Genomic DNA, 15,935 nt, shown 5'->3' with positions numbered 1-15,935 from the left:
ATAACTATAAATAGTACATAATAAATATTGATATAAAATACTACTACTTTTGACTACATTTCATTTTTTTTGTTCTTCTTTCATATTATTAAATTTTATTAAATATTTTTATACATTTTTTTACTCCTATATATCCTTTTTGTTTCTTTCATTTTTCAATTGCATTGAATAAACTTCTAAATTTTTCTTTTCTACTATTGTTTAATAAATGTAGTGCATATTTGTTGCCTTCATTTTCAAAACAATATTACATTTAAAAATATTTGGATGCAAATGTTTTGTCTTAAACAAAGAAAAAGAAAATTTGGGTAAATTTGACTCTAAAGCAGATGAAGCTATTTTCTTAAGATATTCATTGACAAGTAAAGCCTATAGAGTTTTGAATAGAAGAACCTTAAATGTAGAAGAATCAATGCATGTTGTGTTTTTTATGAAATTGTGGACCATGAGAAGAATCTTCTTGAGTCAAGTAAAACAAATGCAGGTGATAAAGAATATCTTAAAGAAGCTCTTGATGAAATGTACTTAAATGAGAATTTAAATCAATGAATTAAATTATTTTTAAATAATCTATATGTTCCATATCAAATACTAACATAATTTATTTATTTAAAAATTTTAAATCTAAATTATTCAATATTTATTTCTTTCAATAAATTATAGCAATTAATGCATTATAAATTACTATTATATTCATTAACTAATATATTCATAATTATTATTAACAATTTTTATTCAAAAAGTATTTTATTTCAAAATATTGATATAAATTTTTTGGTGTTTATTTGTTTAAAAAAAAGATTCTACATTATAAACTATTCTACATTTCAAAAAATATTCATATGTTATAGCCTTCATCATGCACTTCTTCCTGTACAACGATGTGTAGTAAAGAAGCACACACTCACATTTAAGATAGAGATTAAGATGAATGATTATTAATGTCCAAAAGCAAAAGTGGCTTAGTTGGTGTATTAAAAAATTAAGTAACTATTATAATTCTATGTTATAACATTTTGTCCATATATACCCTTATTTTGATATTGGTGTATATACAAGTGCAAATTCGTGCAATATTAAGTTTTGTTATTTCAATATCTTTCCGTGTCAAATTGTCTATTCTAGAGTTTTTATCTTTTCTCCAACATTTGGTATCAAGAGTCAACAAGATTGATGAGCCTGGTGGGTAATGCGTTCTCAACTGATCTACCCACCCTCAATGGCAAGAATTGGAATAGATGGCGGGTGCAAATGAAAGCAATTCTTAAGTATCAAGAAGTTGCAGAGATAGTTGAAGATGAGTTCCAAGTATCAGGCGAGAAAGCCACAAAGAAGATGCTTTATAGAGAAAACAAGAAGTATGACTGTAAAGTTACCATTCTTCTACATCAATGTGTTGATGATACCCAAGAAGCACACACTCACATCTAAGATAGAGGATTAAAAGGAGTGATCATTAATGTCCAAAAGCAAAAATGGCTAAACTTTACTTACTTCAAATTAAAATTGTTAGTTGATGTGTTAAAAAACTATTAAATGACTGTTATAGTTCTCGATTATAACATTTTGTTCATATATACTCTTATTTTGATATTTGTGTACATTCAAGTGCAAATTCGTGCAATATTAAATTTTATTATTTCATTCTCTTTCCTTTCCTTGGTAAGTTATCTGTTCTAGAGTTCCTATCTTTTCTCTAACAAAAATAGAGTTATTATCTTAATTGCCTTATTTATACAAACACCACACAGGCCCTTGTAGCCTTCTCACAAATGACTAATTTGGCATGTCATGAGGTATTAGAACCATGGATCATGCTGGTTTCCAAACTTTTCCGCAAAACAAGGTGTCAAGAACCATAATCCAAGAACCACATGTTTTGACTGCAAGGGTAACATGGTGTCTGGTTGATACCTAATGTGAAACAACGCCATAACCATTTTCAGACTTCTTCTAATAAATTATCCTCCCTTCAAAGACAGGAAATGGTGGAATTTAAGGTTTTGTCATTAGCAATCAAAACAATGGAAAGTTAAGATGATTATTCACACCTTCTGTCTTGGGTTTCAGAAATAAGAGTTGATTATTCACTAAGAAATTTTTGTACAAAAATTCTCGAAAAGGTAATTGCGTAATACGCCATTGTTTTGTCATTTTCAAATGATTCTAACACAGTGCCAAACTAGTTTTGTAACATGGTGACTGTGTTATTAAATTTTTAATTTGAAAACTTTTCCAATCAAGCTTGTTTTCCAGTCTATACAAGCAGATTGGACCATGGTTAATCATTAATCGATATTCTCTAACACTAATATTTACTAAAACTAATATAAAATTACCCCAAAACAATCTAAATTCACCAAAATATATCATTATCTCTGCTATCGATAAATAATCACTCATTGTTTTATCTTATTGTCACACTACGATTTTAAATTTTAAATCATAACAACAAATTTCAGAACAAAATAATTTTCTAGTTTCTTTTTCTCAAGTTTTTACAATAGCTAATAAATATGAGGTTATCTCAAATAAACTAAAAGACTTACTGAGTTAAATAAATATGATACCTGCTAAGGTTTTTATTTTGGGATGGTTTAAACTTTAATCAAACATATTTAAAACATATTTAATGCTCATTAAATGTCTTTCGCAAAAATATATTTTATTTTTCTTTTTTTAGTTATCAATTTATATTATTATAAATGATAGTTTAATTTTGTGAATTATCGTAAATTTATTATCAGAGGATTTCCAATTTTTTATATCAGTAAAAATGAAACATAATTCAAAGCTTTATAAACACAAACATTCTCAAAGAATTTTGACCTATACATACTTATCACGCAATAATGGTTATTTCAAATAAACAAAAAGACTTACTAATGAGTTAAATAATTACGATATCTGCTGAAGTTTTTATTTTGGGATGGTTTGAACTTTAATCAAACATATTTAATGTTCATTAAATGTCTTCTACAAAAATATCTTTTATTTTTCTTTTTTTAGTTATCAATTTATATTCATAAACACAGGCACGATAATATCGTACTTGTGTATACGGTATTTTTTAAATATGTATAATTACATTTAAAGGTTATGATATTATAATACATTAAGTTAATATATAAAATAAAATTATATTTATCAAAAAATAAAGTAAAATATATTAGAAAAGATAAGATAATAACCGTTGATAAAAAATAAGATTAAGTAGAAATAGACAATTTTATAAAAAATTTGTAATATAACAGTCAATTTTTAAAAATTTAATAAATAATTATATTTTAAAGGGTAAAATTGATATTTTAAAATATGGACACAAAAAAGGAAATTCTCTTTATATATTGTTATAGATGTTTGTTTAAGTTTGTGAATTATCATAAATTTAGAACCAGAGAATTACTAATTTTTTATATCAGTAAAAAGGAAAAATATTTAAAAGCTTTGTAACCACGAACTTTTACCTAAACATAGTAATAATTATCACAAATAAACAAAAAGACTTACCATCTTAAATAAATATGTTACCTCTTGAAGTTTTTATTTTGAGATGATTTGAACTTTAATCAAACATATTTCATGCCCATTAAATATCTTCCGCGAAAAATTCTTTACTTTTCCTTTATTAGTTATCATTTACATTGTTATAAATGTTTGTTTAAGTTGTGAATTATCATAAATTTAGAAATAGAGGATTCCCAATTTTTTATATCAATTAAAAAGGAAACATATTTCAAAATTTTATAACCACGAACACACTCTCAAAGAACTTTAACCTAAACATACTTAACACATCAAATAAAAAAAAAAAAAACTTACAGTTAAATAATTACGATACCGGTTGAAGTTTTTATTTTGTGATGGTTTGAAATTTAATCATACGTATTTAATGCCCATCAAATGTCTTCCGCCAATATATCTTTTATTTTCATTCTTTAGTTATCAATTTATATTATTATAAATGTTTTTTTAAGTTTGTGAATATCTTTTATTTTCACTTTTTAATTATCAATTTATATTATTATACATGTTTGTTTAGGTTTGTGAATTATCATAAATTTAGAATAAGATAAATCCCAACTTTTTATATCAGAAAAAACGAAAACATATTTCAAAGCTTTATAACCACGGACACACTTTCAAATACTTTGACCTAAACTTAACACAAGTAATAGTTATCTTAAATAAAAAAAAAGGCTTACTAATAATAATGTTTTTGTCCCTTAATTTTTATTAAATTTTGGAATTATTTCATTTCAAAAATTTGGACTAATTTAGTTATTCATCTTTCAAAATATGTGAATTTAATCATTTTAATCAAATTTGGTTAAATTTTTTTGACATTTCAAACGCGTTTCATGATAGTATTTAACTTAACATTAAAACAAAATTGTGTCAAACAGTATAAACAACTTAAATACAATCCTGAAATGCGTACGAAACATTAAATAAATATAACAAAATTTGAGTAAAAGAACTAAATCCACATAATTCAAAAAATAAAAGACTAAATTGATTTAAAATTTTAAAATAGACTAATTTTGAGATTCATTCAAAGTTTAAGGACCAACAACGTATTTAATCCTTAATAAATACGATACTATTAAAGTTTTTATGTTGTGATGGTTTGAACTTTAATCAGACATATATAATGCCTATTATATGTCTTTCGCAAAAATATCTTTTATTTTTTTTAGTTATCAATTTATATTATTATAAATGTTTGTGAATTATCATGAATTAGAATCAAAGATTCCCAATTTTTTATATCAGTTAAAAGGAAACATATTTAGAACACACACATTTTAAAAGAACTTTGACTTAAACATATTTAACACGCAGTAATTAAAAAAATGAGATTTTCTACTAAGATTCCTTTTTTACTTTTTAACTTAGCACACTGTCCTTTTATAATAATACTCTACCGTTTTTAGAGTAATTAACAATATCCAACGGGTTTTCTTGAAAATTGTTAGAAATAATTTTTGACTAAAAAAAATCCATTACCTTCTTAGTTCCGTTATTTAATTATTTTTATTACTAATTAAATATTAATTAAATCCCTCAGTCTTCAAAAACATAGTAGAAACCATAAGAAGATATATAATTACAGTTTGAATTTGTTGATTAATGAAACGAAGGACGTTAATTTGAATCGAGAAAAGCGTAGATCTATGGGGGAATAGGGGTAGTTGGGTAAATTTATGATGTAACATACGAACTACCCTACAACTACGAGGTTGAGGATCTTTAAGGTTAGTTCACATGATTGCCTGAGCACGAAAAAGTCAGCAGAAAATCAAGCCCTTTCCCACTTCATCGTTCGACACGTGGCACTGTTGTGATATGCAATACCCATCTTTCTCTTCGTTGCAATGGCCAATCATGATCACTGGTCACGGATCCTATTTAGGGTTTCTCCCATTTCTGCTTTGCCACACTCTCTCACCACCGTCCGATGCGATCCCACTTTTGAATCAACTGGCACAGCAGTCTCCACTTTACGTGTTCCACAAAACTGCATTTACTCTCTTACCATACTCACAATAAATCTGAATTTCAGCATTTTTCTTTCTTTGGATGGCTCCTTATCATCAATGAAAGCACAGGCCACAGGGGATGAATGTAGCAAATTAAGCTAAGAGAAAAAGACAGGTAGAGAGAGAACAACAAACACTTTTTTTTTTTCTTCAATAACCATGCATCCATTACCGTTCCCATTTCCCTTCATAACCATGCTTTTGCTGAACAATACAATAATACACGTATTTCTCAGTATATATATATATATGTGATAGAGATTTATATATTGAGAATTTGTTGAGTGGATGTGAGAAAGAGAAGTTGAGAGAGTGAAAGAGAGAGAGAGAGAGAAAGATGGGAAGAGGAAGAGTGGAGTTGAAGAGAATTGAGAACAAGATCAACAGGCAAGTGACCTTTGCAAAACGAAGGAACGGGCTTTTGAAGAAAGCTTATGAGCTTTCCGTTCTTTGTGATGCCGAGCTTGCTCTCATCATCTTCTCCACTAGAGGAAAGTTGTACGAGTTTTGCAGCACTTCAAGGTACTTCTATATCTATATCTATATATATATGTTCACCAAAACCCTTAACAATAACTTAGAATTAATGGACACAAGTAAACATAAGCAAACTGCTACCTCTCTCTCTTTGTGCCTATGTCTCATAACACATATGTGTGTGCTATGTTTCCGCATAAAACGTGCTAGCACAGAAAAAGGAACTGCAGGACCTAGCTTTTCTTGTTCTCTGCACCTTTCTCTTCTTTCAATTTTTTCTCATGCTTTTAAATCAATTTTGCTTCCGAGATTTCCAAGCCCTCTTCCTTTGATTTTTGCTGTTTTCAGTGATTCAAGAACACCAGCTACCCTTTCCCACCTTCTCAATTCTACTTTTACCAAAACAGCATCAATATCAAAAAGCTTTTTTTCTTCTTTCACTGTTTCGAGCTTTTCCGTTTCTGTGAATGTCTCGGCGTTTTTAGCATCTTCAGTGTTTCTGCGCCTTCGTTGATGTTAGATCTGCAACTGGAAACGCAAAGAGATATCACTGTTGTATTAATTTTGGTGTTTTTTTTTTTCTCTCTTCCTTCTTCTTTAATTTTGGTTTTCCTCAAGCCTCCACCTTTCTCTTTCTTACCCTCTTTCGCTTCTCAACCCAGCGATCCCAAATTTATTTTTTTGCTTCATTTGTTTAAGTTCTTCGTAGATCTGGTTCAAAATCTTTTACTGAAAGCAATTTCGGGTTTTGTTCAGGCTTATGTTTCTATGCAATTAAGTGTTCCGGAAAAGAAGCACATTATTAATTACTTTTTTCTGTGTCAAGTATTGTTTAGTATTTATATAATTTATATAATAAAATATTAGCTAGTGTATGCTAATTTTGCCTTCAGTGTTTTAACAATCACTCGAAAAACCTAAATCATGTCTACTTTTTCATTTTCTTTTAACCAAGGCCAGACACTCTCTAATTACATCTTTGGGCCTACCTAGGGTTTATTTTATTTCTGCAATTTTTTCTTTGTTTCCATCATTTCTTCCCTTCTCATGTATCATTTGAAGCTTCTTTTTATTTGCCTAAGCATTCTGTTTTTTTTTAATATTGTTTATTTATTTACTCATCAAGCTTTATAATGGTACTAATTCTCATACGGCATCAGGTATAGTGGATAATCAGACCTATCTCCTTCTCCATTATAATAAGCATAAACTGTTTGATATGACTTTCAATCAGTTATACCTGTTTCAATATTATGCATGGCTAGTTAGACAAACCAAGATTTTCTTTCCAGATTACAAATTTGCTTCTTCCAGAGCTGCTTTTCCTTTTCCTCTTTTTCTTCTCTCAAAAACAACAGTGGTCTTTGAAGATCGAAAATGCCATGTAAGAAGATGCAAATAGAAGAGCTATATACACATTTTTGTGATGCATAAGTACTACTTAGTGTGTCTACATGTTCTGTGTAGTTGTGGAAATATAATCATTTTCTGAATGTTGAATAACTATTTGATGTGAACGTGCAGCATGCTGAAAACACTAGAGAGGTATCAGAAATGTAACTATGGAGCGCCCGAGGCCAATGCGTCAACAAAGGAAGCCTTGGTATTGGTGATAATCCTATACACCCTATTTAATTCAGCAATTCTGCATATAAAACATTCTTCCCATGTTTCCAAGTTGTCGTGGTTTTGGTTTATCCACTAGCTAGTTACCAAAGAATTTCATTTGAAGAGGCAACAATCATGTGAAAGAAAAACTGAATTTGATCTGCATTTCAGTTGTTTTCAGGAAACACCAGTTTAAAAAATGCACTATTGGTACACTTTTTCCACTTATGCTAATATTTTACACGAATTTGTTCTGTTAAAGGTGAGTGTATAGTTCCATCAACATAATCATGACCACTAAGATGTAATTGAACTTTTGTATGCATTTTTTTGAGTAATTTTCTGAGCATGTGTGGAAGAATCGGTCCTTCATGTTTTTGATGATGATGGTGGTGCGCGTTATTCCAAACAGGTTAATTGGTTTCATTTACTTCCTTCTCCATTAGGGCATAGTTGTCCACGTACCCCCAAACCGATCTATAGATTCATGAATCATTATGTATGACTTCGTATATATCTTCCCTTAATTAGGTAACTGCTATGATTTTGCTTCCATTACTATAGGAGTTAAGCAGTCAACAAGAGTATTTGAAGCTGAAAGCACGCTATGAAGCTCTACAACGTTTTCAAAGGTAAACATGCTCTATTGTAGTATCATGCTACATATATATATGTATAATAGTAGGAATTAAGTTAATAACATATATCTAACTTGCACTCATTAGGAACCTTATGGGAGAAGATCTTGGCCCTCTAAGCAGCAATGAGCTTGAATCACTTGAAAGGCAGCTAGATTCGTCTTTGAAGCAAATCAGATCAACAAGGGTACTAACTAAATCTTCCAACTTTGAAAATGATTTAGAAGATGCATATGAATATCATAATTAAAATTGTAAGTGAATGATCTTCGTCGTATATGTATTATTTTCGTAACTGCATGACATTCTACAGACCCAATTCATGCTGGATCAGCTTTCTGATAGTCAGCGCAAGGTATGAGAACAGTTCTCAATTCTTTTTTCAATGTTTAATTGTCATTCTTCCCTTGCTAACCAGTTCAATGTTATGTCACATGTGAAGGAACACTTGCTAGGTGAGGCAAACACAGCTCTCAGACAAAGGGTAACAAACATTTCAACACTCAAGTTCATAAATTTGAATGTATAAAAGTGTCCTGAACTACACAGAAGGTTTTTGAGTGACTTGTGCTGTTTTTCGCAGTTGGAAGAGTATCAAATAAATCAATTTCAACTGAATCCCAGTGGTGAAGATATGGGGTATGACCGTCATCCAGGTCAGCACCAAGGCGATGCTCTCTTTCAACCATTGGAGTGTGAGCCAACATTACAAATGGGGTATCAATTTCCTCTTCATTAAATTCTGATAGCCATAGTTGTTTGTGGTTACTAGCACACAAAAAGATTGTATTGTTGGGATTTGATGTAGACTAGAAACTACAAATATAATGTTGTGTCTCACTGTCTCACTGTCTCACTGTTGCAGTGATGAAATGGTGCAGCTACATATATACATATTTCTAATAATAATTTGAATTTGTTTAACCGCAGATATCGACCTGATCCAGTATCAGTGATAACTGGAGGCCAGAGCATGAACAATTTCATGGGAGGATGGTTACCATGAAAGAGTTTGAACTGTGAAATCAAATTTTATTTGAAAGGAAAAATTGGAAATCTGTGATAGTATATGTAATGGACTCTACCTTGTAGGAACAACATAAGCAGTGATTTTGTGTGTGAGCTTTCATAAACACCACATAACTATTTAGCTACCTCCTTGTTTGGATAACCCTTTCTTCCCTTTATTATTAATAAAACCATTGTTTGCACCCTTTCAATTCACATTCATTACTTCTACTATAAACAATTCACCTTCTCATGTCTTATAATAAACTTAATTATATTTCTAAAAACAAAACAAAAGGGGTGAATTTATACAAAATATATTTTTAGTTTTAAAAATAATTGTTTAAAAGTTAACAATATAATTATACATAACAATGTGTAGTATGTAGTTAAGTATGAAACCTTTTCGGTAACAATAAAGATAATTATTGTGGTAGATGAATGATTATTTAATACAAAAATTGAAATTAACGCCTGGACCAACCCTAGACATCGCAAGCATTTTTTTTTTCTTCAGAAAATATAATTAAAATTCGAACAAGATAAGCCACTACGTCACGGAAATCTTGCCATGAGAATAATTCTCTTTTTGCTTTAAATACGCGAAATTACACTTTTATATTCATTTTTAATTTGATGTTTATTGTCGAAATTTTCATCCGTCAAATTTGACTGCAACAAAATTTATAGAATAATAATTTCGTATATAAGTAAATAATAGTAAGCTTACTATATTGTAATAAAATATTATTCATTAAATTTTTAAACTTTAATCTCTTGCAACATGTTTTCTTTTCTTTTTTATTTACTCTTCGTAAGAACGAGTCTCTCTTTGGACAATAAAATATTAGTATTTTAAAAATAGACCGTAATGGTAAAAAACTATAATATGGAAAATATATTTTTTTTAATTTCTTAAATTGAAATTAAAGACAATAAGTAATACATATATTCTGTACCGACATAAGAAAAAATATTTATACGGTTTTATAGCTTTTGATAGAATAATATTGTATTTATAGGAATAACATTTTGGGAATGTTATTTTTAAGATATTTCTTCCGATAAACGTATTTAGTTGGTAGATAATAATTTTAAAAGAGTATCTAATTTAATTAAAAAACTGAAGAAGAAACAACAGTGAAATAATGAAGCAGGGAAGAATACTGAATTTTTTTCAACCAAGTAATATTTGTACCATTTATTGTGTTTGTTTTCCTCTTTTTTATGTATAAAAACAGAGACAGGAGTCTGTTGCAGTTGGATATGGATATGGTTATGGATAGGGTTGAAGTGTAGGATTTATGTGTATAAACATGCATGAAGCAGACATTGTAATTAAACCTTTTCATTAAGAACAAACATGAGATTGTGACTTTTGAAGGTTTCTTCAATAAAACTACTCTCTTCTCTATCCTCCTTGGCATTCCCACCCAAAAACACTTTTTTTCCCTTTTTTTTATTTTTCAACCAATCCAAACCCTTTTTCTCTTTTCTCTTCATTCATTGTAATTACATAATCTTTTCTTTCTTATGATCACAACAACCAAAACCATTTCTTTCCTCAACCCAAACTTCATCAACGTTATCCAATTGCGTCCTTTATATATATTATTATTATTATTCTGTTTCTGCGGATTTTCAGGAACAACAAAAACATAAGCTAAAACAAAAAACAAGACACCATCATGAGAGGAAGAAGAGGAGGACACCAAGACCAACAATCTCGCGCCTTGTACGACCTCTCCGCTCTCGTTCTCAACCTCATCCGATCGCCTCCTGCGCCGTTGCCCTTCTCCCACGGCGTTCCGCCGGTGCCGTCTCGCCGATCGCCGCTGCCTCAGATATCGCCGGCCGGGTTCGCGTCGCTGCTGCTGGGAATCTCGCTGACTCTCATGCTGTGTGGATCGGTGACGTTCTTCATCGGGTTCGTGTTGATGCCGTGGGTTCTGGGATTGGCGATGCTCTTCTACGTCGCCGGAATCGTCTCCAGCCTCTCCGTCTTCGGCCGCTCTATTCTCTGTTACGCCACCGCGCCGCCCTCGCCGCGTAAGGACTTTCCCGGTAAGATCACGAAAACTATATGAAAAATGTTAATTTTTGTTTCCGTTGAATGAATGATGGCATGTGACGTGAGAGATTTTATGACTCGGACTATGATCTATTGCGTATAATTTTTAGATTTTTCATGAAAAAGTGAAAACAGAGTTAAAATCTCAATATTAATGTTGTTTGGGGATCAAAATCACGATGCATTGTTTAAGTTGTTCTCCGGTTAGGTTTCTGGTTTCCATTAAGATTTTACTGATCTTCAATAGTATTTTGGAAGTAAACTTTTCAATTTTAATCGGAAAAACAGAGTAAACAGTACATTTGGGTTTGATCATTTTCAGAATTTGTGAATTTTGGTTTATTTTTTCTTTATTGGGATGGATACGTGGGGAATTTACTTTCCCCTTTATGGTCTGAAACTTCCTTGAAGAAATAGTCATCATCAGGATGCAAAGTGATGTGTTTTGAAGAAAGTTCAACAACAAAGTTCTCTTTTTGACCTGTTTTTGTCTGGTTCAGAGAACGAATCTTTGAAGGTTTGGTTTTTGGTTGGTTAGTTGGGTCTGTCCAGAGAAGGAACTTGAGATTAGGCATGGATAAAACTGGATAAAAACAGTTTTTGCATGATTAATTTTAAATTATCAGATAAAATTAATGTTTCATAAATTCTTTATTAAAATATACTATCATTAAGTTTGATCATGCGGTTTTCATTAGGTTGGTGCATGGTTTCCCCACCATAGTAATTGTGCTATTCTCATTAGCTTTAAAATTCTGGGCAGGGATCTGTAATGAACACGAAAAGGAAAGGATATGTAACACTAACTGTTATCTTTGAAATTATTTCTACTTGGAATATACAGAGTTAACTGCATCTAGCTAGTTTCTTTTTCAATATTCTTATTGGCCAATCGTTGTTAATTTGTTATTCAACTTACGAAAAGATTGCACTGTATGCTGTGATGTTCAGAGTAGCTTCAATGGCCTTTGATCATCTTTTTTACTACATGCTTCTTTTGAGTAGTAGTTTTGATTATCATGTTTTTGTTGCAAATTTCTACAATGGCTTGTTTTAACTAAATTAGATCCATCATATTGGACCACTGTTTTGAATTTTTTGTTAATCTGCATGATGAGCCTAATCACTTCACTAATGAATTTTTATTGTTGGATACAGCGTGGTAGCTTCATGAAGTGACAAATGAAGAATGAAAAATGAGAAGGGTGGAGGGTTTTGTGCTACCTCAGCAATACATTATTAAAGATTACGAAGCTGCTCCTTTTCAGGAATCGTGATATTTGATGGATGTGGCTTATATCTCTGTGCATAAGAAATAGCTTTGTAAATTCTGAAGAATTATGGAATCACTGTTACCTTGTTTTATTTTGGCACATAACTTGCTAATTTCTCAAGCATAGGCTGTTGAATTTCCATTTGTTCAGTAGTAGAACAGAAAGAGAATGGAAATATGATTTGACTCCTGAGAAACAGGGGTTGCATTGGATCAAAAAAATTTCTTTTGAATCGTATGGTTCTTGTGTTTCATGTCTCTTGAAGCTGTATATAGCTGATATCATTGATTTACATGTCGTAATTGCTTGATTCATTATCCATTATTATCCGAAAACTACGATAAAGTTCTTGATTCAGGTGCTTGCTATATACTTTTTAGAAAGAAAAAAAAAACACTAATGCTCAAGCAGAATAACAGAAGAAGAGTTAACATTCCATGAGGACATGAGAAATGGTGGGAAAAACACAGTTAAATGAGTAACAATTAACACCACATAACAAATTCAGACCTTAAACAGAAAGAACAATTAAGCAGTGAGCTTAGCCAGTGTTGATATGCACACCAATGGCAATAAGAAAAATGGTAATGAGACCAAAGAAGATGATAGTGTGGACCAAGATAGAAATTCCACTGGTTTGCATGTTTCCAAACTCCACCACTCTGCTCTTCCCAGGAATTTGAATCAGAAGACCAGGACTCAACAACACAAACAGCACCACTGCTATCACCACAGGACCCCAATCACTCATTTTCTATCAATTTTTCTAATTGATTCTTTGCTTCAACCTTACTTCACCACACACCAAAATGTGTATTCCACAATGGAAGTGCTGGAAATTAAATAGGAAACTGAAGATGAAGCATGATCAAAGTGAATGACAATGGAAGCAAGGAATTAATTGAAGAGAGACACCTAGCAGCACGTCACTGTCACTGATGAAAGTTAAAGCAAGTAATTAAGCGTTTAATTACGTGGCGGCATATGCTAAATCCAGATTATGGTTCATTAATGGGACTTGGCAGCAAGATAAGACGGAATCAATTATTTTTTGTGGTTCATGTTCAAAACAACCTCATTGATCAGTGTTGAGTAGATGAACACGTTACCCTTCAATTTTTTTGCTTTATAAGGAAAAATTATTATGACTTTCGTGATTTGGCTAGTGCAGGTTAAGAAATTAAAAAATAAAGTGGATTTGGTAAAACATTTTATTATCTGAAAAACGACGTAATGAAAACGACGTGTATGAATAAAATTTGTGTATTTAACTAAACGTATTACTCAAATGAAAACGTAATTAATTTTGTGAATGAATGTGCATGTGATGTCAGAGACGTTTCTTGTGTTTTCCTTATGTTTCCATTTCACATTCATATTTTGTGTTATTTGCTTATAATGTTCAAGTTTGACATTAAAAGATTGAAATAGGAAATGAGATTAGAGATCTCATTCTTGATCTTTATGTTGTTTTTGAAATAAACAATTAAACTTAAGATGTACTCGTTAAGCTATTCTCTAATTAAGAGAATGAAGTGGGTTTGGTTGAAGAAAATAAATAAATTTAACAAAATTATAAAACAAATTAAATTTTGATATATTTTGTTTTTAGTAATAAAGAAAAATATAGTATTTACAGAAAAAAAAAATCATTTTCAATTATATGTGAATATAATTAAATAAATATTTAATACACCGTCTAACCGTGTTTACTAAAAGAAGGAAAAAAGAAGTACCGTTAATATTAAATCATTTTTAAAAGAATTTCTGATAATTTTAAAGTTATATAAGCAAAGACCTTTAAGGTTAATTTCAAATTTTAAATTTATAAAGTAAAAATAATAATAATAATACTAACAGATTATTAATTGCATATTAATCTTAATTTTTCTTTTAATAAATTATCTTATTTAAATCATTATTATCATTCATATTAAATTAACGAAATTAGAATTTTGTACTGAAATGACTTAAAGGTGCGCAACAAAAATAGATATAATTTTTTAATTTTAAAAAATTTCATAAAATTTGACCGCAGACACAAATTTGTTGACAAATTTTCATAAAAAAAAGAAATCAATTGTGGATTTAAAAATGCCAAAATAAAACAGTGTGGCCGTAAATTAACGATTTTCCAGTAGAATTGCATTTAGGTAAAAGATTGCATTGGAGTGTTTCTTAACAGTATTTCTTGGAATAATTATTTTAAATACAATCTTTAAAGTAGTTATTACAATTTACAAAAATTAACAATATTTTCATAACTTTTCTCTAATGATACATGTTTATTCTTTTTACATTCTCTGTAAGAGTAATTACTTCCATTCTCATAGAACATTAAAGAATCAAATCCATATTAACAGAAAATCATGCTGAACAAAGCATCGACTCAAATTCACTAATCAAATTATAACATTTAACTAACTCTCAAATCCTGTGGAGATGTTACACGTATCAGAGATGAGAGTGAATAATATTGCTTTCTGAAAAAGTAACCAAACATGATCGAAACAAAAGAAACTAGAAACATTTGTAGAAATTAAGGTTGGAACTCAGCAAAAAGACGACACAGACACACACGTACGTAAATGTTGAAGTGATAGAAAGGCATGAAAAAACAAAGAAGAAGAAGAAGTTGATGTAACTAGCCGATGTAAAAGTGGACCTTAACAGCGAACAAGAAGAGACAAATGAGACCAAAGTAGAGAAGAGAATGAACGAGTATGGAAGCAGCACTGGTTTGAAAATTTCCGAACTCCACGCATCTTGAACGACCAGGTACTTGAAAAAGTAACCCTGGCATTAGCAGAATGTACAGCACCACAGACACAACCACTGCTCCACAGTCCAACATTCTTCTGATATAGCTTCTGATATATATCAGTTCACACAATGAATTTCATGACAGAAAATATGTGTATATATATATATATATATATATGTTTGTGTGTTGTTTCCTTTGGTTTGAGTGCCAGTACTGTGCATGCACGTGGTGGTTGTGAATGAGATTTGGATTAAGGATAACTTGTTTCAGATGATGATATTGTAACTATCTGCTTCATCTTTCACCGATTATTTCATGCTCAAGCAAGGAATTACTTATGTTCATCGTAGAATCTTCTCTGCAACATTTTATAATATATATCTTGTTAAGTTTATCGAGAGAAGCTGACCAAAGAAATACAGTATGAATCAGATCCAAGTCTGATTATATAAAATATTGATATCATTTTTAATCTAAAATTTTAAGATAATAAATTTATAAATTTTCATCTTTATATAATATTTTATTTTCTATTTTTAGACAATATGAAAC

General features: G+C 30.4%; 4 protein-coding genes across 5 annotated transcripts; 2 read left to right on the top strand and 2 right to left on the bottom strand.

Annotated features, from left to right (window-relative positions):
- Positions 1 to 5,604: 5,604 nt before the first annotated feature.
- Positions 5,605 to 9,490, top strand: LOC114190485 (MADS-box transcription factor 1-like). Of its 2 annotated transcripts, none has more exons than XM_028079503.1 (8): positions 5,605 to 6,065; positions 7,545 to 7,623; positions 8,193 to 8,260; positions 8,354 to 8,453; positions 8,580 to 8,621; positions 8,709 to 8,750; positions 8,850 to 8,983; positions 9,197 to 9,490. In XM_028079503.1, exons 1-8 carry the CDS (start codon positions 5,881 to 5,883, stop codon positions 9,270 to 9,272), a joined length of 726 nt encoding a protein of 241 aa, XP_027935304.1. In that variant the 5' UTR covers positions 5,605 to 5,880; the 3' UTR covers positions 9,273 to 9,490. The 2 variants fall into 2 exon arrangements, with proteins under 2 accessions (XP_027935304.1, XP_027935230.1); XM_028079429.1 differs by having other exon boundaries at positions 5,606 to 6,065; positions 7,545 to 7,629.
- A 1,136-nt stretch (positions 9,491 to 10,626) lies between these two features.
- Positions 10,627 to 12,876, top strand: LOC114164481. The gene is made up of 2 exons (XM_028049178.1): positions 10,627 to 11,338; positions 12,504 to 12,876. Exons 1-2 carry the CDS (start codon positions 10,963 to 10,965, stop codon positions 12,509 to 12,511), a joined length of 384 nt encoding a protein of 127 aa, XP_027904979.1. The 5' UTR covers positions 10,627 to 10,962; the 3' UTR covers positions 12,512 to 12,876.
- Positions 12,877 to 13,022: 146 nt separating this feature from the next.
- On the bottom strand, positions 13,023 to 13,783 carry LOC114164490. The gene has a single exon (XM_028049191.1). It carries the CDS (start codon positions 13,368 to 13,370, stop codon positions 13,161 to 13,163), a length of 210 nt encoding a protein of 69 aa, XP_027904992.1. The 5' UTR covers positions 13,371 to 13,783; the 3' UTR covers positions 13,023 to 13,160.
- Positions 13,784 to 14,950: 1,167 nt separating this feature from the next.
- Positions 14,951 to 15,511, bottom strand: LOC114165001. The gene has a single exon (XM_028049656.1). The coding sequence runs from the start codon at positions 15,471 to 15,473 to the stop codon at positions 15,264 to 15,266; it is 210 nt and encodes a 69-aa protein (XP_027905457.1). The 5' UTR covers positions 15,474 to 15,511; the 3' UTR covers positions 14,951 to 15,263.
- Between the last annotated feature and the right edge of the window lie 424 nt (positions 15,512 to 15,935).

The sequence above is a fragment of the Vigna unguiculata genome, chromosome 1 (assembly GCF_004118075.2).
Source record: "Vigna unguiculata cultivar IT97K-499-35 chromosome 1, ASM411807v1, whole genome shotgun sequence".
Lineage (NCBI taxonomy): Eukaryota > Viridiplantae > Streptophyta > Magnoliopsida > Fabales > Fabaceae > Vigna > Vigna unguiculata.
This window is presented reverse-complemented; position numbering and strand designations above follow the sequence as displayed.